At 41.5% G+C, this 26,128-nt stretch overlaps 1 protein-coding gene across 27 annotated transcripts in view; it reads right to left on the minus strand.

The window, feature by feature from the left end:
* Positions 1-1,111: 1,111 nt before the first annotated feature.
* Positions 1,112-26,128, minus strand: part of MAP2 (microtubule associated protein 2) — an 805,405-nt gene continuing 780,388 nt past the window's right edge. For 18 of the 27 annotated variants that reach the window (XM_069225688.1, XM_069225680.1, XM_069225684.1 and 15 more), the window contains 3 exons: positions 24,989-25,070; positions 11,838-11,953; positions 1,112-7,594 (listed from right to left, as the gene is read on the minus strand). In XM_069225688.1, coding sequence (XP_069081789.1) covers positions 7,376-7,594; positions 11,838-11,953; positions 24,989-25,070 — 417 coding nt within the window. In that variant the 3' untranslated portion in view covers positions 1,112-7,375. The remainder of the gene's footprint in view (positions 7,595-11,837; positions 11,954-24,988; positions 25,071-26,128) is intronic. The other 9 variants (XM_069225690.1, XM_069225694.1, XM_069225693.1 and 6 more) reach the window with 3 other exon arrangements.

A 26,128-nucleotide genomic window follows, 5' to 3' on the forward strand; every position in this document is an offset into this window, starting at 1 on the left:
TAGAGCACAATGGAACCTTAGAACCTGTTGAGGCCTATGAGACAAAACGTAACTGGTCCAAGTCCACGCAGACTATGGGGGTTATTACAACTTTGGAGGAGGTGTTAATCCGTCCCAAAAGTGACGGTAAAGTGACGGATATATTACGAGTCCATTATATCCTATGGAACTCGTAATACGGCTGGTGGTATATCCGTCACTTTACCGTCACTTTTGGGACGGATTAACACCTCCTCCAAAGTTGTAATAACCCCCTATGTGTCCCTAATTGATTAGAGAGCATGGAAAGCAGGACTTGCTGACTGAAAAAGCCACAAATGGTTCTGGTAGTACCAGCAAGTAATCCACGTTCTGGAGCAGGGTGGGAATGGCCAATCTAGCACTCTACAATTTCCCCAGTGAGCTGCAGGCTAAGGGGCTGTTTGCAGAGCAGGATGGGCTGCCAGTGCACGGCAATGCCCCCTGACCGCATATGAGTCATGGCCTCATTCAAGTCAAGGCCTCTTGCAGGATGGAGCAGGCTTTGGCATTTTTTGCCAGGGCCCATTTAGGTTTCGAATCTGGCCTTTCTTTCAAACAACTCTTACCTGATATTACTGAAGGTGGTCCTCATTCATCTGAGTTGAAGCCTTCTCGTAGTCCGTTCTCTTTGAGCTGTAGACAAATAGTAACAAACTTGATTCTCCATTACCACTGCCTCGAAAAGTAGCCCGAGACAAGGGCCCGACTGGATAACCAAAAGCAGGGTTGGCAAAAATGCTCAGACTAGCACCGCTCCCTTCATATCCTCACACAATCTTTTTTTCATCCATCTGTTCTCTCTCTCTCACCTCTTCTCCCTATCTGATCGTTTACGCTCTACCTCCCCACTTCCTCCCTCCCTTTCTCTTTTGAAGCCTCCCTCCGCCTGCTGCAATTAACCTCAGGGAGTTGGAGAAAGTGACTGAGGCACCAGGAGCGTTCACGGCCCTAAAAACCGGCCAACATGGGCTCAAGCCCACCAGGTACATTTCCGGTGGATTCTAAGGCCTGTCTGGGCCTCGAAGCAAGGCAATAGTGTGCAGGTCGCAGAGAAAAGAAAACACAAAAAGAGGGAAAGCAGCAGAAGAAGTTGATGACAAGCTATTTTTTTTATTTTGCAAAACAATCACTATACAGCAACAGATACAATTGGCAAATCGGATTGTAAAACATGAACTAACTATCACCAGCCATTCCAGAACTGCCTTTCAGTGTACTAGGCACTAGCATTATCAGATAGCACACAGGTTCCTAACTGCACACCGTACTTCTTTCAGTAGCTCAGCACGGACAATTTTTATGAGTTTTTTCTTTGCTAAAGTTGAATTGTCTTTGTTTTCTACTGTTTGTTTATTTTACTCTTTCAAAGTGAGAAAAGTACTTGTTACATGACTGCCTCTCTAAAAAACATAGGCTCAGTTGTTAGGATAATGTTCCTGCCTGTTAACAAAAAAACAACTTGTATCAAAGCGGCTATGACTATCTACTGTTTCTTTAAATAATAATCCAAAAACCCGGCCTGAGAGATTTGGTATCACCCAGCTACGCACAGTAGAATATATTGGCCCGTCTCTCTCCCCCCTTTGGGTAGTAGTAGAGTAGGTCCGATAAGTATGTTTGCCTTTCTGTTGCTTAATTTGGTACAGAAAACTAATGGAAATCTGCCACGAATGGATGATCCACGTTTACCACACCAATGTTATCCTTTATGAGATGCCCATATGTGTTCCTTCCCATCTATCCGTTTCTAAAAATTGTGTTACAATTAGTGAGCTACAAGGTGATTTGTTTATGCAGCACATGTGTGCTGTAAAAGTATCTAAAACAGAAGCCCAATACATATTGAAATTAGGGGTGGGCGTAACAAACGTATTTCTGTGTAGCATATTCATGCAGAAGTTGTCTAAATTTCTGCAAGAGTATGCGAGAATTTGCATTGAGCAATTTTTTCTTACAACAAAATGCCTCCTCATCTAGAATAGACTATCTGTAATTCCTCATGAAAGAGTATTTTAGAATTACTGAAATTACTCAGATTACTCTGGAATCATTAAAAGTACTTCCAGGCATAATTATAGTATCTTAATAGGTCTTAATTTCCAGAAACAGTAAATATTCAAAATGGATATTTTACACACCACTATCACATTTCAGCTGTATAGAGCAGGACTATTTATTGAATCACTACTTTTGTCAAATGATCTAAAATTATGTTTAGCTGGATTTTGGTCTTCAAATTATAGTTTAACACTAACTTTAACGTTTGCCGACTTTTATGGCAAAATATGTGGTTAAATTCCAACTATACTGCAATAACTTGAGTTAGATGAAGAAAGACTCTGCTTACCTCGTAGCAAAGAGTGGTTTGCTATTGTTCATACAATTATCAAGGATTCCTAGTGTTGATTTTCTGTGTTTTTTTAAAGCAAATCAAACTTGTAGCCACAAGCAAGACCCAGTAAAAAAAGATGGCTGGTGGGGAGTGCAGATGGGAGAGGTGTGGAGAACCGTAGAGACGGTCTGTTCAGTCACACTAATCAGGGAATTGGAAACAGTGCCTCATTGTCTCCCTCCAAAATCTCCCAAGGCCAAGACCTTGCTCAAAACAAGAGCTTGCTGAAAAACTTAGCAGATGCTTCTCTGAGGGAAAAGTAATTCCTTTTGCTGCTTGCCTTGACATGGACAGCCTTCCTTAGTTACTTCTAAATCAATAACTGATATCCATTTTAGATGGTGCATTAATTTCTTCTTTTGCAAGTCCACAGCCCAATATTCGAGTAGGCCCAAAATTCCATGTTTTACATTGGTGCATTTTTATCAAAATTCTTTGTAGCTTACTTTTATGCAAATGGCTCTGCGATTAAAGCATTTGGGACAAAACAAAAGCCACATCCTCAACTGCTCTTGCCCACGTGAAGCTAAAGGAATCTAACAAAAATCTGCATTAATAGCAGATACTTCTTCCTACAAATTGTGGCATTATGGGTTTGCTCCATTTTCTGCATTGATTTATTCCAGGTTTTCTACAATGAATGCTGAAGAAAGTAGAATTCCATTTCATTTTCTCTTGGTAACAAGGTCGGATTACCAAATGCAAAATATTTTTGGCAGAGGAAAATATTGCTTGCCAACTAGACGCACGTAATCAACTTTACTGTACAATGAATAAACACTTTGAAGCTAGCCATTATGCTTGGCTTCAAAAAGGAGCAGGGCTTCCAGCACCCATCAATAAAATGGTGACTTGTTTCAGCTGTGTGAAGGCAGGGAGGTGACAACAGGAGAAAAACATTTAAAATTGCCCATGGAGGGGGTGAAGCAGCGGAGATGTCAAGTGACTGCCACTAGTTCAGAGTCTGGTACGAAGCAGTGATTCATGAAAGGTTTTTGTTTATAGCTATCTCACCTACACTACTCGCTGGATAGTGAGCGCATTGTTCCCAAATGCACTCTCAAGAGTAAAAATAACAAGCATTTGCAATGCAATGGGTCTCGTATTTGCTCGACTTAGAGCTATTAGCGTTGTAAAGTCCTAACCAGACTTTTTTGCCACATAACATGAAAATGAAAAGTAATACAGTTTTACATAAGCAAGCCGATTTAAAGTGCTACGCCATTAGCGTGAAGGAGCACACAAAATGAAACAGAAATTCACTTGCAGTCAAACATATCGGCAAATGTACAAGATCGCGCTGCGTAGGAAATAAACATAAAAAGTAGTCCTGAAACCATGCTGAAAACATGGAGCCTCATATGTTTTCAGTAGTTGCCCGGTGCGCTCGAGGAGGGCTAAACACCAGAAAAGGCGTTGCATGCCTTTCACAAATAAAATCAAGCGATTTTTAAAAGGCAAGCCCACGGACCAAAGAAACTGATGGACGTGTGGTGGGCGTGGTTAAGAGCCCACAGAGAGATTACAGAAGGCTAGAGCGCTTGCAGGCTCGATCCTAAAAACAGGACTTTCTGACAGTACTTTTAATTCACAGCAAACTTCGCAGTCCTTTTTTACCTGTCGTTCACGTCCTTCCCCTGGTGTTGTCAATTAGGTACCACACCACTCAGCTTTCTGGTGAGATATTCTACGTTTTTTATGAGGCAACATTAATAGAACAATAACATGAGTTCCGTTCCCATAAGGATGCACCTTCAGTGCAAATTGTTCAGAACCATTTCTTCTTACAAAACTTTCTGGTTCAAATAACAATGTGTCAGGCCCAAAACGAAGGATGGTTGAAAATAAAAAAGTACTCCGACGTTTGGTGTAATCTCTCAGAATTTATATCTTATGTCAAATGTATCCTGAACAGTATGGGGCACAGGGAAGGCAGAGTGCCACTGACTGTTCCAAAATATAGGTCATTTGAAAAAACATTTTTTTCAGAGGCACAGTTATCCTTTTATCTGGCACCATTTAGATGTTTCAAAGATGGGAAACTCAGATTTATTAAATTCACATGTTCTTAAATGTAAAATTTAGCTTGCCTCTTCTAGAGGTTTGATCTGTTGCTTAATTATGTCCTTATTTTAGTCCTGTATGTATTCTTTTCTGCTATACTTTTGAAGCCAGTCACGTGTTAGACAGCTCATGTATAGTTAGCAACAACATTATCTTACTGTGCAATCATTGTAATATAATAGTGATTTATATAAAGTTGAATATTCTGTCACGAATTGTGCAGAACCTCATTTAAAATAATGCACTTAAGTTAATCAGTTAGTTTCTCTTATAAAAAGAACCATCCAACTAAGCCAATTACATTTTTTAATGTCCTATATAAAAAAATTGACAATGCCTTATTTAAGGGGTCACCACCCGCTTGGCCAATGTCACGATAGTGAAGGTTGCTGCTCCTTCACAACAAAATCATTTTTTATCTCCATCCCATTTGTTGGAAAGCCGCTATCTACGGACTGGAACAGAGGGAAATACTTTGAAGCAAAAGTAAGGGCAGCTGATGACTGCAGGAAGGGCCAAAATTCCGTTAATCACATGAAGAGTCTTCCTTCACTCAGTATCACTTTCCATGTACAAGTTTTAGGGTATGCACATTACAGCACAGCTTGTGAAACGCCAAGAAAATTATTTTAATTGTGACAAAAGTTTCCAAGCCCTCTCAGGAAAAAAACGATAGCCTGTCCAGTAGTTCTGCCCAGAAGTGAGCAGCCTACATAACTTCAAAGAGTACATAAACCAAACCACAGCACTTAGCTGGGAGCAACAGATGGGCCTTTACGTTTGTAACCACTGTTTTAAAATGTTCCTTTTGTTCAATATGTTCTGTTACATGTATCTTTGTGGGAACACACTAGTATTTTAATGCATGATTAAGACTGCAGAAAATGCGTACCAGACTACAGATTACAAATACAGGCCACATACGATTTCCAGTCTGCTTGTACAGGTGATGAAAACAAAATGTCAAAGATTTGTTTTAGACGTAGAACAGTAAGACCAATTTTGGCTGAATTCTCCAAATTGTGGGGATGGGATCACATCAGAAGACGAATATCACATTTCTTAATGCAGGGCTCAAGAAGTGAGATGTCTTTGCACATTCTATAGAGGAAGACAGTTGATTCAGAAAATGCGTATTTGTTTTGGATACCAACCACGGCACCCTACACATTTTTTCCTTTGCTAAAAAGCTGCTTAGTAACTTCGGAAATTCTTGCAGCATCCAACGTAAACGTTTCTAGATTTCGATGCTGTGTATCATCGGGGTATGGGCATAGGTGTGTTCACCAGTATGTTTTCCTTACTTTCTACATTGCTTGCTGTTTTTACTGCATTGCCCTTATCGCAAGGTTAGGAGGGATAGCTCGCGTAGGGAGATCCCAACATAAAAGAAAAATGCTAACAGTGGGATTACAACAAATTCAACTTTAGCAAATGAAAACTGGAAAAATAAGGTAGACCACAAATAAACATATAAAACATACCATATCATGTTTCTCAAACAAATTTCCAGGATCATCTTTCTAATCACTCTAGAAAAGTTTAAATTAAAGATTGTCTTGGAGTCCCTTGTATGTCAGTGGGCCTGCTATGAGACATTAACACGAGCTAGCAGTTTCAAGTTGTTACAGAAAGCAAGGGTATGCTAAACATCTGTTTACCTTTTTCCCTTTGCTTCATTTGTGTTTTTAACTGACAAAGACGTGAGGACACCCTGCTAACACCTACTTTTACGTGCCTAAAATTCCTATACCAAAGAGTGGCAAGAGCCTCGGATACTGTGAGTAAAGAGTAATATTCAAATCCATGAAGGAGTTACCACAAATGGCCACAGAGAAATATATACATACATATCTATAATACTGTATCAAATAGGGAACGAGCGGTGTGGAGAGTGGTAACATAACCAGGAAATGAGCGGCCTTACAACATGCTCACGGCTCGCAGTGCTTTAAAGAAACAGGTACTGTCAAGCTCGGAGTCCCGGCCGGCAAACTTCTCTTTTTTCAAGTGAGACTACTAGTACTTGTCAGCAGGTCAATACTCGTCAAAAGGAATCAGGTACTGTGACAAAAAAGTACCATCATTTCTTTCTTTTTTTTACCACCCACCCCATACCATTGCCATCCAGCCGCCCACCCAGTGCAGTAGGAACGTTCACTTACAAAAGATGCTCTTTTGTACCACGTCATAAACACTGTTAAAAAAAGCCTCTGTGCCCGTTTCTTCCTCCCATCCGTTACAGTACAAATACTTTATTGGAACCCATGAACGCTGAAACAAATACCCCCTTACAGTCCCTCTGCATTTTCAAATAACTTAAGGGTATATATTTTAAAAAAATCCTCTCCTTTTGTTTTTTTAACGAGAACACTAGTTACTTGCATGCCCTTTTGTCTTGTGATCCGCATTCCGTTAGCTTCGGTCTGACTCAAACATCAGTAATAATGGTTACACCGTTTCACCTGTGAGCTGGAAACTGTGCACTGGGCAGCAGTTTAGGGGGGAACAAGAAAAGTCTCTTTGCTACATGGTGGTGTAGCACCCCCCAAGGGGCATGACAGGTAGAAATGCATTATTATCATAGTACTGCATGCAAGACAGGGCAGAGCAGCAGTGACTGGCAGATATGATACAAGTGTGCCCATGTATAAAGCCAGCGTCCTCCTGTGGGGGATGAAAAATTGGTGCTGAGTTAGGATTCTGGGTTTCTTTGAGCGTGGATTTTCTTTTATTAATAATATTCTTATTGTACCGGTACTAGTCTCTCGGGGAATATTGTGAGTTCTCTCGGATTTCAAAAGGAATGAATGTAATAGTTTGCTCTGAGCCCAACACCTGCCTAGAGCTCATGCGTTATGTATGATCATAGGGCCATGGGTGACTGAAGGACTACATTCATAAGCCCTGCTTCGCCAGGGCGGCCGTGACGTCTTCAGCAAGAGTGGCTAGCTGGGGTGACTCCAGCAGATTGATGCTACCGGTGGAGGAGCCATTGCTGATTCGGCGTGGGGTGGCAGCAGCACTGGACTGGCCTGGGGACTCACTGATGATCTCTGCACCATGGTCCACACGGGCTTTGGCTTGCTCTCGGAAGTGCAGCTTTTGGCTGTCGATCTGTACGAGAAAGGAAAAATTGAAAGAAAAAACACAATCATTTTGTTTTATCCGAAGCTCCATGTCCTGGCATCTGTCATTGGCAAGGATTATTGCATAGGAGAAGGACAACTGCATTTTCCTTTTTTGCCTTTTTTATTACATTTTTTCAACACAAACGTCGAGTATGTCTCCGTATCATGACAGTAGATTAGTTGAGATACTGTATTTTCTTTGCTTTCCTTTTCTTATTTATTGGATTTAATCCAGATAAACCCAGTTTTACGACGTATTGTCTGTAAAAGACAATTAAAGGCACTTCTTTAAAGTTACTGTAAAAATCAGGATTAGGGAAAAGCCAATGGGAAAAATACGTTATAGAATACCCTAAAAAACATTAGTCTTGAGAAACACCTCCTAGCAAGCGGATAAATTACAGGCTACACTAGAGAAGTCCCAGCAATCTAGAAAGTTAAGAAAGCCGTTGCCTGCAGACCAAAGTTAATATGCACTTGTCATGAGAGACGTCAGAAAGGCATGAAATCACTTTGGGGCATATTTATACTCCGTTTGCGCCGAAATTGCGTCGTTTTTTTGACGCAATTTCGACGCAAAACTAACTCCATATTTATACTTTGGCGTTAGACGCGTCTAGCGCCAAAGTCCATGGAGTTAGCGTCATTTTTTAGCGTGGACACCTACTTTGCGTTAATTATATGCAAGGTAGGCGTTCCCGTCTAAAAAATCGACTCCGAGGCATGTGCGTGGGATTTATACTCCCAGGCAAAAATCACGCCCGGGAGTGGGCGGGTCTAAAAAACCCGCATTAGCGCCGGATTTTAACGCCTGGGTCAGGGCAGGCGTTAAGGGACCTGTGGGCTCAGAATGAGCCCAGAGGTGCCCTCCCCTGCCCCCAGGGACACCCCCTGCCACCCTTGCCCACCCCAGGAGGACACCCAAGGATGGAGGGACCCACCCCAGGGACATTAAGGTAAGTTCAGGTAAGTGTTTTTTGTAAAAAAAAAAATTGGCATAGTGGGGCCTGATTTGTGCCCCCCTACATGCCACTATGCCCAATGACCATGCCCAGGGGACAGAAGTCCCCTGGGCATGGCCATTGTGCAAAGGGGCATGACTCCTGTCTTTGCTAAAACAGGAGTCATTTCAATGGGGGTTGGGAGTGAAAAAAAATGGCGCAAATCGGGTTGAGGCGATTTTTTTGCCTCAGCCTGACTTGCACCATTTGTGGACGCCCATACGCCATTTTCCCCCTACGCCGGCGCTGCCTGGTGTACGTCGTTTTTTTTAACGCACACCAGACAGCGCCGGCGGCTAACGCCGGCTAACGTCATTCAATAAATACGGCGCCCGCATGGCGCTTCAGAATGGCGTTAGCCGGCGCTAATTTTTTTGATGCAAAACTGCGTTGGCGCAGTTTTGCGTCAAAAAGTATAAATATGGGCCTTTGTCCTAGCCTGGGGAGAGGTTTTAAAGTTAAGTCAGATTTCAAGATGGAAGGCATGTACTCAAATGGTTATATATGTTTTGGCATCACAAATATGTGTTCTGCTCTGCCTGCAACTTTTAAACCACTCCTATTGTAATTGCTATATCAAGGTTATTTCTAGATTCAACACAAAGGGCCAGATGTAGCAAAGGGTTTTTCCCATTCTGTGTCAATGGGAAAATGTGTTCGTACAAATGGCCCAAAGTCCCAAAAGGACAATATGCGGTTGCAAGCTGTCTTGTGTTACTTTGTGTTGGGAATGTATTCCATGGGAGAAGCACATGCGTTCCCATGCATCAACCCATGGATTCTGAGGCAATTACAAATGTACTAAGGTTAAAAAACCTGGGAGTCATCCTGTGCTGCATTCTGCATAACACATAGAAAGAGGAAAAGGCCTCAGGGAATTGTTTTTGTGTAGGAAAGAATCTCTTCCTGCACAAAAGCAATCCTGCACAACGACAATCCTGCCTGTAATGCAGGCACTCTTGCACCATGGTACAAGGGTGCCTGCATTTGTGCTAGGGGGCACTCAGTGTTCCAGTGGAGTGAGAGAACAGGAATGTGTCATATCTTAGTAGATATGGTGAATTTCCGCCATGTACCTACCACACAAAGCAGCACTGCAAGTTGTCTTGCTGTGCAGCATGACTGTTAGATCAGTCTGCTTCTGAAAATTCTGCCTCTACATGAACTCACTCATGCGTGATACAGGAGCACTTTAATAAGAAAATTAATAACTGTTAGAAATGGGGTCTTTGGTTGGCAGTCAGGTTACACCCTGTCCAAGCAAGGACCCTCACTCTAGTCAGGGTAAAGGAGAATCACACTCAGTTAACCCCCACTCACCCCATTGGTAGCTTGGCATGAGGAGGTAGGCTTAACTTCAGAGACCAGGTGTAAAGTATTTGTACCAACACACACAGTAATACAGTAAAAACACCACAACATGACTCAACACAGGTTTAGAAAAATAGCCAATATTTATCTAAACAAATCAAGACCAAAACTACAAAAATCTGATATACACAAGTCATTATGATTTTTTTTAAATTAAACTAAAAAATAGTGCTTAAAAACACAAAATGCTTCGATGAAGTGATAACACGGCATTGTGACAGAGTTGTTCCCAACAATCCGACGCCAATGGCGTCTGTACGGAGTCACGCAGACCCCCAGATGTGAAAACAAGCTGGTGCGTGAATTTAGGATTGCGCCATCACTGGATCCAAGACTGGGTCGTTTCCGGTGCTGCAGGGCGAAGGAGCTGAGGCGTCGGGTCCGTGCTGCATAGCGGTGGAGGTGAGGCGGCATCGGTGCGAAGCATTGAATCCGTGCACTTCGGGCAGAGTCGATATTCGGCGGTCACGACGTGGTGCGGTGGCTTCCACAGAGTCAAGAACTTTGACGGGGCTGTGGCGATGTCAGGTCTGCGAGGGTCGATGCACTCCAGCGAGGACCACGGTGTCGGGTGCAGGCGGCGTCATGGGATTCGGCAGCGGCGTCGGTCCGGAGTCATCCGAAGTGGATTTTGTTGGATTTTCACCAGCTTCTCCTTTTAAGGCACCACTTGTCAGGGCAGGAGTCTCAGCAGAGAGTCCAGGTGCTGGTAGGGGAAGTCTTTGATGGCCCTGAGACTTCAGATCAGGGGGCAAGCTCAGTCCAGGCCCTTGGAGAGTCTTCTCAAGCAGCAATATACCACAAAGTCCAGTCTTTGTCCCTGTTGACAGGCAGAAGCAGCAACTGCAGGATAGCCCAACAAAGCACAGTCACAGGCAGTGCCAGCACTTCTCCTCAGCTCTTCAGGTCTTCTCCTCGGCAGAGGTTCCTCTTGATTCCAGAAGTGATCTAATTTTCAGGGGTTTTGGGTGCTCCTCTTATACCCCTTTCTGCCTTTAAAGTCGGCCTACCTCAAAGGAAAGTATCTCGTTTGTGCGATCCTGCCTTGCCCAGGCTAGGCCCCAGACACACACCAGGGGGTTGGAGACTGCATTGTGTGAGGGCAGGCACAGCCCTTTCAGGTGTAAGTGACCACTCCTCCCCTTAGCCCAGATGGCCCATCAGGATACACCCCAGCTCCCTTTGTGTCACTGTCCGTCCAGAGGAGAGGTGCAAACACCCCAACTGTCAAACTGACCCAGACAGGGAATCCACAAACAGGCAGAGTCACAGAATGGTTTAAGCAAGAAAATGCTCACTTTCTAAAAGTGGCATGTTCAAACACACAATCTTAAAATCAGTGCTCAGAGTCCTAAAGCCAACAAAAAACAGGTCAGAAAAAATAGGAGGCGGGAGGAAAAAAGATTGGGGGTGATCCTGCAAAAAAGAAAAAGTCCAACATCTGTGATAATTTATCCACTTAAAATATGGCGCATTTTATGTTTCTGTGATTGTCACAGACTGGCTCAAATTTGATGCCTTGTTCCTCTACTGCGTTAAAAAAGATTTAGCAACTCTAGAATTGCTTTTCTATACTTACAATTGAAGCCCTTTCCTCTGTCTTGCAGTTGGTCAATTGTTAAAGCTTGTGGGTAAAATTAAGGTTCTATATCAATGATTAGGTTTTTTGTAAGTGTGGTGTGAATTTTATAATTAAATCATGTAATGATTCACTGCTTGTATTTGCATTTTCTAGCTGTTATGAATCATGTTATCAAGTGATAAATATGTTTTGTTTATCATAGTTTATGTTTATAGGTTCATTTAACCAAATAAAACTATCATCGATTTGTTTATGATGCCATTGTAGCAACTTACCTTGACATTTCCTCCTCCTGGTGTGTGGTGGGCATTGTCAAGCGAGCCAATCTTTGCTTGTGCTTTTTCTTTAAAATCCAGCTTCACACTCTCAATTTTCACACGTCCGCCTCCTCCTCAGGACAAAATGGAGAAGCAAGATGATAAATATCGTGTAGGTGAACAATAAAACCCTTACTTAATTAGCAATTCTATAAAAAAGGTGAGCTGGTTAAGTTGCCACAAAGTCTGTGTGGGTGAGCTGAGAGTCTTTGTCAGTGCTTGAACTCTGTAGCTTTGATAACATGGTATATCTCATATGCAACATAAACTTATGCCATTTAAATCATTCCTCCGTTGTTAATTCTTTGTATGTTCACTTGTATGACAGACTTTGAAATCATGTCCATGCATTCTAAAATACACAATGTACTCCAGAGAGGAGAACTAACCTTAGTGCATCTTTAAAATGTGGCCACATGGATGCCAACCAGCGCATTTTCTATATCTTGTTTCAATTTTTTACTGATAACTGTACACTACTGATAACTGTAAATGGAGTGGAGAATATGGAGAGAACTTGGTATTGCACAAGGTTTTTGAATACTACTTATGAAATTGTCATATTTGACTATGTTCATTAAATTTTATTATTTTATATTTTATTGGGTTTGCCCTGTTATAAACGTCATCGACTGCCTGATAAGGTAGATGCAGTAAAGAATGTTCACACTGAGAGAGTGTAACCTGGCTGTGCCATTACACCTCTTAAATCATTAAATAAAGGGTGGTTGTTTTTCTGCTAAACGGAAAGAAATTTTTCTTTAACGTGGTGCACGGTAAAATATACAAGTCAAGAGCACAGATGTATGCACTGTTTCGTGTATGCCATATTTTATCATTGTTTGAAAGAATGTTTATGTTACCGTATTTTAGAAATACTATTCTTTATAACCATATGTTTAACAAATTAGACGTATACGATTTATTTAACTTGAAAGTGTATTCATGTCTAAATAGTTTGGCCAGAGTGAAGGCTCATAAATTCTTCTGTGTTTTAACCTTGAATGTGTAGTGTGCTTTCAAATGTTTTCCTAAAGCTGCAAGTGTCAGCATCCGAGAATAAGTTAACAGAGAGCTCATTGTTTGAGATAAGAAAAGCCTAGCGGAGTGCTTATCAAGGATGTCAGGAGTATCCTGAACTGGCAGCTGTAACTCTTGGGAAATTCCAGAGCGTGAGGCTGTACCAAGGTCGACGCTGAAAACCCAGAAGGAAGAAGTTCCAGGTAGCAACTTAAAGTTTGTGATTCTGTTTTTGAACTAGGGAATGTCTTTGCCTATGAGATCACCCTTGGAAGAAACAAGATTTAAGTGTGGTGAGATTCATATTCCTCCTGCTCTTAGCTGGGAACAGACCTGCTTAGATACTTCTCTTGAACTCTAATTTTTATGTGGCTTCATGCCCCATACCTCTCTTGATGGAAGTTTCTCCAGATGTTCTGTTGTGCTGACTATTTCCTGGACCCATTGAATACTAGCATATTTAGGATTTTAGATTAACAGTTGAAATTTCCTGTTCTGTGCTTTTCATGGCTGTAGTATTTCTCCCCTTTATTTTTTGAAGTGCTTCTGTATGAACTTGGTGCCTGCTACAGTTTTTGCTATTTTATCTGACTCATTATATAGTTTTACCTGTGTAGCCTACTGAGCTCACAGTTGTATTGACAGCCATTGCAGGAGCACTTCAAGGTTGGTGCACCTACACAGTAAGCCTACTGCCTAGCACACTGAGAAAAACCCATTCTTTCAATTGTATGGGCCAGTCAGTCCACTGCCACACAGGTTGGATAACTCCAGCACTTGAGACAGTCTCTGTTGCTGCTACATTAGGAGAACTTTATGATTTAGTATATGCTATTCTGCTTGCTAGCTTTTAGCTTCCTCACCTCCTTGCTGAGAACTCTAATGCTCATGCAGCTCGGGGGATAATTGTTCTTGTGTATTTTACCTTGTATTGTTTGAGTTGAGGTGATTGCTATAGGCTTAGGTTGCTTTGGAGGCTCTTCTTCACTTCTGTTGGGGCTTGCTAACTAAATAATTAAGTCTTTCAGTTTTCTGTTCCTCCAAGGAAGTCTTCCTGGAGGCTTTTGGTTAGAGCTACGGTCTGACTTGGCCCCTTTTCTGTAGGGTCATCCGCAAACCTTTTTCCTTCACCTCCTATTGTCTGAAGCCGTTTTTGTTGGCTTTTAAGACTGTGTACACTTGCCACTTCTGGCCAGTGCTTCCTCTCTAAAAACATGGTAACATTGGCTTATACCCAATTGGCAATATTCAATAAGTCTCTAATAAAGTGGTACTGTATATACGCAGGGCCTGTAAATTTAAGCTACTTATGTATCTGCAGAGCTCATTGCGCTACCCACTTAAGGACACTCTTAAACATATCTCAGCCTTGCCTTGCCATTGCAGCCAGTGTGTGCAGTTTTACACTGTCATGTCGACCTAGCAAAGTAAACCTTTTGCCAGGCCCCAATATTCCTTTTTATTACATATAAGCCACCCCCAGTGGATGCCCAACAGCCTATAGGGCAGCGTGCAGTGTATTCAAATGGTTGGACATGTACTTTTAAGTTTTATATGTCTTGGCAGTGACAAACGCTTAAATTTACATTTCACTCCTGCAAGGGCTACCTCTTCCAAAGGATAACATTGGGTTACCATATTACGTTTAATAAGTGAATACCTCTCAATTGGAAGCAGGTAGGAATATCGAGTTTCATGACTAAACAATTGTCATTTTTAACCTTCTTTATCAGTGAAGTTGGATTTGAAGACACAGTTCTGAAGTTGTCATTTTTAGAAATTTAGAATTTTCTGCCCTAATCATTTGGTGCCTGTAGCCTGTATACATAACTAGGTAAAGCTGGCAATTGGTCTTTGTGTAATGCTCTCAGACAGTGGGACAAAGGTGGGGCACAGGTGTTGGCAGAATGTGTCGTCTCTGATTTAACACATTCACAAAGGGTTTGACCTAGTCGTTTGTGCCCTCAGACAAGTAGGGGCCAGGGCATGGAGGCCGGAAGTTCCAAACACCTATGGCGTTGGAAACCTCCAGCACTTTCCCCTATCTTAAAGCTGGCACCAGGTATAAGTACTGGACCCTCAGACTCAAATCTTCAGTACACCTCCGGACATCTGGAAGTCTTAGAAGGACTCCTTTGCTGCTCTGCTGCAAGAGGGACAGCTATTCGGCTGCCCTGCTGCTCTGCTGCTGTACGGCACTGCTGTCTGAGAGAAAAGGACTGGACCTGCATCTTGAACCCAGAGTAACTCCAAGGGCTAGTTGGCAGGCCTTCTGATCACAGCCTCAGGGACAGAAAAGGCTCCAACCACCTTGAAACCAGCACCTGGACTCTGTCTGCTGTGAGTCTCATGCCCCCCACAAGTGTTGCTATCCCAGTTCTGGATCCTTGGAAAAGGTCTGGAAGGTGCTCTGCCATTTCAGCTGTGATTCAAGTAGAACCCACACAGTACATTGCATTGCCTTTCTACTCCGCATTGGAACCGCCGCTTTGTGATGCATTCATGACCCAGAGCCCTGCAACTCTTCAGGGTACCCCTGCGCAAACACTCTGCCATGAAAGATCCTGCATCGTAGCCTTGCAACTTCTCAGAACCAGCACTGCGTGACGCATCCTCAAAGCATCCTCGATGAAGGACCTTGCATCACAGCCCTGCAGCCCCGCAGCCCTGGAATAACCGCTGTGTGACACATCCTGCACAGGTACTTTGTTAAGCGGGCTTAACTTGGTCACTGTTTCCTCACTGCACTCCACTGCGGTTGGCCTGAACTTATCACATAACCACAGTTTTGTGCTTTTAGACATTATTTTCACTTAAATCTTTAAAACTGCATATTTCCAGTTCAACTAATTGGATATTTATCATTTTGGTCTCAAATAATTTATTCAACTTTACTCTATTTTTTAAAAATTACTATGGGAATTTTTATGTGTTGTACTTTCACTTTATTACTGTTTGAAGTGCTGCATAAATACTTTATACATTGCCTCTAAGATACGTCTGACTGCTTTTGTGCCAACCTACCAGAGGGTTAAGCACTGGTTAATTTGCGGTTTGCTTGTGTCTCCTGACAAGAACTGGGGTTGCTACTTGAGTAGGGTTTTAACCCCCTCAACCAGTAACCAAAGTTTCTATAATCGACTTTCAGACTGAGGCACTGTCTGAAGAGATAACTAAGGTATTGATTAACTCATGGGCTGAGAAAATGAATCTGTGTGATATATGGTGCTGTCTGCTTATTGGCTTTTGCCCATGAAACAACAACAGTGGAGGGAACAGTTATGGTTACCTTGATATTGCAAAAGTGGAGGAACAGAGCCCTGGAGATGGTGACAAAAACAGAAAGATGTGCAGATTGGTAAGAGCCAGCTACTCCTCTTCTCAGACTTAAATCCACTGAGAAAGCGGACATTGATTGAAATAAAGAGATGGCTGCATAGAGTCTTGAGGCATCTGTGGAGGTAGCTGTTTGTCTAAGAGTTGATTTTAAAATTAAGCCCTACATGTTCGACATGACGAGCCTGCTAAGGCTTGACTGAACACCTGTTTGAATAAACTGTCTGTAGATAATACATCTACATGATTGTTGAATTTCATCTTGGAAGTTCCTGATGACTGCGAACAGGTTTAAAGATAGAGTGAGGTTGAGGATTTAGCTTTCTTAACATATAGTACTTTTACCATAATCATTAGCTGATTTATATATGAAATCAAGTGTACTCTGTTGTACTTTCTAAGGACACTACAACTCGCCGCAGAGTATTGTAACCATGTAGGCATGGAACTCTAAGGTGACTTGCAATATAATGCGAACATACAGCAGTGGGTACTTTGTTTTCCTTATTACATGCCCACACATTACCCTTCCCCAAAAAGCTTGCACTTTCATATGCAAATATTTAGAATCCAGTTGGAATCTGTACTGCTAAATTAGACATATGAATATACAGCTGGTAACTTGTTGCAACAACATATTAAATGCAGTGTCAAGTCACTTTCAAAAACAGCAAATGTTCGTAATATGTATAAAGATGCAGAAAGATCCCTGCATTTGTGTAATTAACTAAACCTGTGCAAAAAACATGTGGATGTAAATGGGATCTGTCTTCTAATGACTGCTCATTCAGAAGAATAATTCAGGATAGCTGAAAAGCTAGTTCTCAAAGTTTTTATTAAAACAGCAATTCTAATTCTGCTTTATGCTCTGCCTTTTACACTCTCTGCTGACTCTGGAAGTAGGCATTGTGACATTGCAACTAAACTGTAAAAAATTTTACAGTTGAGCAGCTACATTCTTTTTCTTGTTACAGTTGACTAGTTATGTCATATCTAGTCTATAGAAAGAAAACAAGATACAGGTTTTAATAGAGGGAGTGCAGGCTCCTATTCTCATAATTGTATTCTTCTTAGTTGCATACATACACATCTATCTCATGCTTGGAAGGACCTAAGAAGAGAAAAGTATGTCATCAGACTGGAAGGATGGATATCTCATCAAGATACCCAAGAAATCTGACCTTAGTAACTGCACATGCTACATAGGGATAACTCTTCTTTCAACCCCAGCCAAAGTGTTCAACAAAATCATTCTGAACAGAATGAAAGAACAAGTCGACGCTCAGTTGTGAGGCGAGCAAGCCAGCTTTGCAAAGATAGTTCCTGCACGGACCAGATTGCAACACTGCACATCAACATTAAGCAGTCAATGGAATGGAACTCCCCCTCTATGTTAACTTCATTGATTATGAGAAGGCATTCAACAGCGTGAGAGAGAGACTCTTTGGAAATTCCTCTGCCACTACGATGTACAAGATAAATTAGTAAGTGTCATCAGGAACTCTTACGAGGGAATGACATGGAAGATAGTCTATGGAGGACAACTCACTGAAGCCTTCCAAGTGAGGACTGGAGTCCGCCACTGTTGTTTGCTGTTGCCTTTACTCTTTCAGCTGGCCATAGACTGGCTAATGAGACATCCACAGTAAGGAGAAGAAATGGGATCCAAATGACACCTTGGATGCAGCTCGACAACCTGGAGTTTGCAGACGATCTGCCCCTACTCACCCAGACCAATCAAAAGATGCAAGAGAAAACTGACAATGTGGCAGTCAGTAGCAGCATCAGCACAACTTGGCCTCAACATGCACACAGGGAAAAACCAAGATTCTAAAGACTAACACAGACAGGACAACTGCAGTCAATCCAGCAGGTGATGCACTGAAAGAGGCTGAGGCATTCACCTACCTGGGCAGTGTCATACATAAGCAGGGCAGCACAGATGCTGATGTCAAGGCAGGAACTGGCAAAACAAGGGCTGGCTCCCTTCTGCTAAAGAAGATCTAGAGCTTCAAGGATTTAACAATGCAAAGCAAGATCAGGTTTGTTGCAGAATCTTGGAGGAGAACAGTGACCACCACAGCAAAGTCCAGACCTTCAACTATCTGAGGAGAATCCTCCAAATCTGCTGACCAAACACCATCAGCAACAATGACTTATAGCAGCAGACATTCCAACCCCCTGCTCATGAAGAAATCCTGAAAAGGCAGTAAGGCTGGATAGCTCACACCCTCCACAAGCCCCCATCAAACACCACCAGGCAAGCTCTCACCTGGAACCCTCAATGGAAAAGAAAAACAGGAAGGTCAAGAAACACCTGAGGCTTTGAGGCTGACTTCAAGAAGATTGGTTACACCTGGAATCAGCTGGGAAGAAAAGCCCCGGACAGAGATGGCTGGGGAGGCATGGTTGATGGCCTATACCCCAGGAGCAGTAGTAGGCTTAAATAAGTAAGTTAATAAGCATACTTCTTAGTTATCAATTATTTAATAGCTTTTTTAATATGCATTAGTCAGATGTAATTTTGTGTATTTAGTTTTTCTTTTTGTCACAAGTTTTCTAAATATGTTATTACTAACTCATCATATATGTGAGGTGTGTCATAGTGGTGAGTGCAGATAGAATCAGGACTTTATATAAGCCATCCATTTCAGATATATCTGTGTTTATTTCCAATGCTAATGCTTCAGCTTTCAGATTATGAACTTCACTTTCCATTTCTCCTTGATATTTCAAAATCCCTATGGTTCCAATGTTATCTTTAGCATTTACAGTGAAGTTAGTATATATAACTTAAGTGCTTTTTGAGACTTCACCAAAAGCATTTATAAGGCTACACCTTCTGATTTTCCATAAATACTCGATGATACATAAGCATACGTTGCATCAGACAATATTGTTTTGTTGTACTGCTGATACATCCTCCTATTTATGTCAGATGTCATTGTTCATTATTGTAGGACAAATCTCTATTACTTGCTCTTCCTCATATTTTTTGGGTCTACTTCCTTTTTCTCTTCCTTTCAGCCTTCCTTGTACTTTGGCCAATTTCTCTGGTTCACATGTAGCATGTGGAATTCACCCAAAAATAATCCTCATTCTCGGCCCTTCAGCTGCCTTGCCCTGTTATTGATCCTTATTGTCCAGTAATCTTCTTAAATTCTAATGGGATCAACTTGTATGGCATATAACATATATACCATATCATACACACTATCACTATTGTCCAATGGGATTGTTTCCTGTTTATGTATATTTATATAATTTCGTTCTTTTCCAAGATTGTTTCTATTGTTTCATGGTAATGGAACATTCTTGAGTTTCTGGAGGGCTTGCTAAGTCCAAAGGAAAATTCACTCGTATAATTTCCTCCACATTGGGGATAAAATTGTGGAGGAAAATCAGCAGGTGAGATATTTGAAACATAGCCCTTACTCCACACTGAGAGGAGTTTCCGTTGCTACTGAACTCACTATCAGGCCCTATGTAAGCAATCACAGGATTTTCTTTTTTATAAAACATTATATCAGGATGCGTAGTTTAACTGATTATATTAAAGAAATAATACTACAACTTTATGTGAAAGGCCAGTGTTGGACAAACAGTGTCTTGGAGGCATGTAGTCAACTTTTCATCCTTGCTGCAGGAGCCAGCCACAGCAGTGTCATGTGAGAGGCGAGCTTGCTAGCAAAGATACAGAGCAGCTTGGACTGCACAATCTTTTGGTTGGGGGAGATATATATTTAGAAGTTTAGCCAAAAATCGTGCTTGAGGTAAGAACCAACCACACTCCAGGACTAGGGAGGCACCCTCTCTGGCTCATTCCTCAAGCTCTAGTGTAGCAGAGGCTGCCCGGTGTTGTAGTTTCTTCATCCTATGCCTCCAATAATAATGGGTAACTTTGCAACACAGGAAAGCTTCAAGCACCACAAGCACCGCTCCTTTTTCATCATTCAGACATGATAGCTACTGACACAGCTATGGATAATGCGTGTTGAAGGAAACAAGAAAGGCAGGTGTTACACATGGAGTTCAGAAAACAGCAAATGTAATTTTAAAGGTTCTGTTGAAAACTGGTCGAAATTGAGCTAAATATTCCTTTCTGCATTCTGTGTGCAAACATTTGTGATCCATTTCAGTCTTTTTTAGGTAGTGCAAACTTCGCTCAAGGGCATTAGAACGCTTCATAAGTGAACAAGATTTCATTCCACATTTTTTTAAATTGTGGGGAGATAACGTGAATTGCCGAGGATTACATGATTTTGAGACAAGGCCAGAAGTCCGGGAAGGTTTGCAGTTCCAAAGTCGGCTGTTCTAGCCACTAGGTCACATCTTCTCCGTATTGATGATAGACATCTCCGTTTCAATGTGATCTTATTTCGTGTAATGCACTTAGATTTTTTGTGAAGTACTTTGATGTTATTCCTTAGCTTGTTTTTTTGTTAGCAACCCACACTAGAAAAATATAATCAATAAAGTGAAAGAAACTCTCTCAAAAATGTTTGGCGAAACACATTTACATACACTTGCACATGTTTGAACTAGAACAGAGTCGCTTTGCAGCTCATGGAAGTACCTGAGGTATTAGGGACATCTTTGTGGTTTTATTCAAAATAAATGTAGAAAGTATACACCGCAACAATTTCAGTATTAAAGTATAGTTAACTCCTGTTAACACTAACTGCAAAATCAGCCACTTTGCTGCTTCCAAAGGTACACGGCAAGGAATATATTTTGAAGACGAACTGAGGCCCATCATACAGAAAGTAATATAGGTTCCTATCACAAGTGTTGAAGTAAATCTTCCATTACAATTAATTTGCATTAAAAAACATTCTGAGGTGGTACTTTGGGTTAGAAAATAACATTTAAGAGAGATAGGGTTAGAAAATAACATTTAGCGAGATAGGAGTCCTGAGAAATAGGATGAAAGCATTAGTGATTACAGGGGAGTGAAGGACCATTCTGTCAAGCGTGCCTAAGTTCGACTATGGTGTGTGTCAGGGCTTGTCTATGAGCCCGACACTCTTTAATATATATGTGCGCCCACTGTCAGACATTATCTGCTCTACTGGATTCACAATGATGTCCTACGCAGACGATATGCAGATTGTGGTCTCACTGGCACCAGACACCATCTCCTTCTCAGAAATTTACTACATGCATGGCACAAGTGGCAAGCTGGATGACGGCTAGCTGCTTTAAGTTGAATGGGGATAAAACGGAGGTGTTGGTGGTTGGAAACAGCTCCTCACTGTGGGACTAATATGTATGGGAAATCCATCCTATCCCCAAACCTGAAGCAAAAAGCCTTGGTGTAATCTTAGATAAGGACTTATCCATGACATCTCAGAGGAACAGAGTGTCAGTTACTTGCTTTGGGTTACTAAGATCCCGCAGGAAAACATTAAGATGGCTCCCTCTTGAATGTAGAGGGATAGTAGTCCACGGTCTGATCCTACTTTGTCTTGACTATGGGAATTCGTTGTACCTGGGACGTCCAGCATATGTTATAAAAAGGCTTCAGGGGATTCAAAACTTGGCAGCACGAGTATAGCCAGGACTGCCAAGAAGGATTTCCACGTGATCTGTCTTCACTGATTTACATTGGCTATCGATTGAGAAAAGAGTCAAATTTAAAGCCTTATGTATTGTTCATAGGCTGACGTATTCAAATGACACACACATTCTTCAGCATATCATTACTCCACATGTAGCCCAGAGAGCACTAAAGTCAAACGGTCTCTCGCTTCTTGAGGTTCCTATAATCAAGCGAGGAAGAGGAGGAGGTTGATCATTTGTGTATTGTGCCGCCAACTGTAGAACACTTTCCCAGTCCAAATCAGAACAAACTGTAATCTCTTAAGCTTTAGGAAGCAATTAAAAACACATCTTTTTGCATAACTCTGACAGTAGCTTTCTTCGTTTGCTTCATCTGTTAGCGCTGGGAAACCCAATATTGGGTAGCTCTTTGCACTTTATAAGATGAAATAACTTAACATAACAGATATTGAGTTGGATGCTACAAAAATGTATTAAACTGTAAGACAATCAGAATAAACTGAAATGGATATATTTAGATAGGCATTAAGAGTGAATTGTGATAACACATTCTGACTTCTCCAAAACGCTCACTGTGTATCTTACTAGTGAAGGCTGGGTTTGCTTATAAATTGGTTGATCCATCTTGTTTACAACAGTGACCAAGAGGGAGTACTCCTTTTTCAAAGCAAGGCTATGTAATGAACCTTGCTACTTTTTGCTATAAAACTATTGCTTGAATTGTAACACGTAAAATGTTTTTAAATAGTGGTGCTAGTAGACTACCATCCCAAACTGCAAAACAATGAAGACATCACCAAAGATTCAGATCTTCTTCCCTCAGGGTACCACACACTCTGGCTAAAGTTACCATATCACCTTCTGATTTTCCTCAGATTATGGTTTTGGTGGTTCCAGTCCCTCTGTCCCCAGCACGGAAAATGACATTACCCCAAAAATGGCAGAAACAAAAAGTTTCAATTGCTGGTGGATGTCACACTCCTGAAGCATTTGAAATGCATTTCCCAGAGGATGCTACTTCTAAATAACCTTTTATGAATACTGACAATATCAATGGGGAAGATGGAGTAACTGGGAAAGACACTGAAGTGGAGACCATAGAGAAGTACCTTAAAAAAGAAGTACTCCCAAAGTGGGCTTTCCCCATTTCCTCTGAGATTGTGCCTTCTCAGTGGTATGCTGTGAGTAGTTACCTAAGCACCCCTGTGATCAGACTCTCACTGCTCCCTCAGCATCTCTGAGGAGGTGGCATCACAGGAATGAACACAACAGGAGAAGTTGCCAGCACCTAGAGATAATGGTCGACAGTGCATCTTCTGTTTTCGCTTGAATTTCAGAACACTTTAAAAGTAGACAACTTACTGGCAAATTTTATGGGAAGAACAATAGTGTCTTTGGGTGGTGTCACTCCAACCCACAACATAGATGAGTGTCCACTCTGCACTAAAAACAGTACATTACAAATATTTGTACAACCCATGTAGCCAATCCCCTCTGCATGATTTCCTGGTTTTAATCTCAAGCAGAGCTTTACTCATGACGCTCAAGCGTTTTTTTTTTTACTGTGGCCCCTTTCTTGAAATAATGGAGACACAATCGAAATTGCACCCAAAAACTCCTTTGATGCCTTATGATTAGTGAGAGAACAGACTCTGTTCTCTGTATCTGCATTAGCAGGCTATATAGATTTTGGCTGTCGCTGGAACGGCAGGGTTCTTCAAAAGGTTTATCAATAGTTACCTTTCCTGGACCCTGAATGAAATGGTAAGCAGGTGAAGAAAGACACAGATTTATTCCTTTCTTACACAGTCATGGACTCAGCCTGCAAATGATTCAGCCCCCTGCTGTGTCTGCTTCCTGGAAGTCCCTGGAGAAAGTCCCTATGAAAATGATATCAGCTATGCTCCTGTTCCTCGTGGTCACTACCTACCCTAGAAGGTTTGGGGAGCTAGGGGCACTAATCTGTGAAAATTCACACCTGTAGCTAATCAATGAGGCGTGCTTTCAACCATCCGCTACTGCCATGCTATAAGTGTATCCTATGTCCATTTCAACCACTCCATTGTATTCTCATAATTGTCCCCTGAGAATCTTCTTACCGGGGAGCCCCTAGCCTTTTTCTTGATGTGAGGAAAGCCTTGTGTGTTTACTTTTTATGCAGAAAATATCCAATAATGTGACAGGTTTCTCTTCTAAATATGAAAGTAGATGGATTAGGTTAGCAATGTTCCAGGCATAGAAGCAGATTGGTGCGCAGCTTCCTGCAGCACTTCAGTGTTGCAATAAGAAGGGACATTTTGTATGGGCAGAATGTTAAAGAGGCCCTGCTTTGAGTGATATTTACTGACTTGTTTAAACAGCTTCATGTCTCATAAAGTAAATGTGGACGTATCAGCGCTCTCTCAGCAATGGTAGTCATTCTATATGAATTAATGTTAGGTTTTGCATTATGTCAGTCTCTGTGGGAATGATTCTTTTGTACTGATCTGTTTATCTTCAACTATAAAGGTTGTAATGAGGAAAGGACATAAAGTGGTAATGCTAGCAGCCGTGAAAGTTATCTTCACTGCCCTGGACCCTACTCTTCTTTGGCATGGACTTATAGCCTCTCTCACCCTTCCGGTGAAATGTGGAGTGATGCAGTCAATATTGGTTTTGCTAATGTACTGGGCATCTGATGCATTATGGGAAAGTGCTTCTCCTATGTAAGGAGAACGCTTAAAATGTTTTAACTATTCAACACAAAAATGTGCCGTTCAAGGCATGCATCATCCTCAGTGACGACGACTTTGTCAAGAAAGAAAGAGACAAGTATTCTGTGGTATGGTAAGTAATGAACACACATTCTATATCACCTTAATGCATGGACAAACATTGTGTGGCAATTAATGAATGAACTGGCCGACTGTGGTGAAACAATGCATAAACAAGCAATTTGACAATGGTTGATCAAGTATTTTGTGCTACAGTTACTGATGAGCAAGTATTCTGTGACATGTAGCGTGTTAATGGGTAAACAAAGAAAACAAGAAACTGAAAATCTGGTGTTTCAGTTCCACCAGACTTTCAGAGGCATCAGCCTGCTCAGAAACCAGATGATTTCCCTTTAGTCGAATCTTGGGATTTTAAAATCTGCTTGCCATCACTGACCATTAATCTCGGATTTTTGTTCAAGACATGAGACTCATTACCTGGTCTATGACGGATGTTCTTCAAAGACCCGCACTTGGACGTCACGTGGCTCAGGTCGATCTTCTTGGTAACAATATGTATCTGTTAAAGCACACACAATAAATAGAGTTACCATTATGATCAGGGTGGGGCATATAAGAACCATCACCAGAACAAACTTAAGCTAGAAAAAAGAGGAAGAAAATGAGAGTATTAGTTTATAAAAAAGCACCAGGAGGCTACGGATTGATCACGTTAGGTTGGGACAGAGTTTCCATTTCATAGAAGAATCAGTGACTTGGAAGTGTGTACGGGGCATGTGATTCCCCATCATTGGGACATCCTCCTATAAGTACGGCAGGGGTCTTTTTGAGTGTTCAGGAGACAAAAAAATTGTTCTACTTGTGTCCCTGTGGACTTTGCCCATTTGCTTGCCTTCCACTGTTATATTTCACAGTAACATTGGACACTACAACAGATGTAATTACAATGCATCCACTACATCGGACTATTGTAGCGCAACTTCGCTGATCATGTTGATCTTTCTTTAATGTGTGTGCGTATATCTATCTGTCTATCTATCTGATGTATTTATTATTTCCTTATTTATGTGTAAATATATGTACATATCAATGCATTTGTGTGTATGAAGGTATATAAAACACAAACGTGTAAAAAAAAAAAAAAAATATATATATATATATATATATATATATATATATATATATATATATATATATATATAACGGAAATAGTCTTACCTGCGTTGTATTGTTACAATGTGTTGTAGTGACCCCCACTGTGAATGTGTACCTGGTTTGTAACGCCTCTCGTTGTGAAGCCTTCGCAGTAAATGACAAGAATGGTGCGGCCCTCATTGTAATGCGCTTCCACCCTTTCCACAACTTAATTATCCTCCTAGTATGGCGCGATCAATCAATTAGTTGCAGCTGACATTTCCTGCCTCAAGCCATCGAGTGAATCCGAAAACCCCCGTTTTAGTTTGTGTTTTTATAGTTACGCTTCTCTAGTGCTGACTAGATGAGCACGTTCCTCCCACAGTAAACTGGCTGCCTACCTACGGGCATTGCCAGAGGAGCTCTTTCACCCCCCTGCCACGAGCCCTGGTGATCAAGCAGACAGAACGGGAGCCCCTGCTT

This window comes from Pleurodeles waltl, chromosome 3_1 (assembly GCF_031143425.1).
Source record: "Pleurodeles waltl isolate 20211129_DDA chromosome 3_1, aPleWal1.hap1.20221129, whole genome shotgun sequence".
Lineage (NCBI taxonomy): Eukaryota > Metazoa > Chordata > Amphibia > Caudata > Salamandridae > Pleurodeles > Pleurodeles waltl.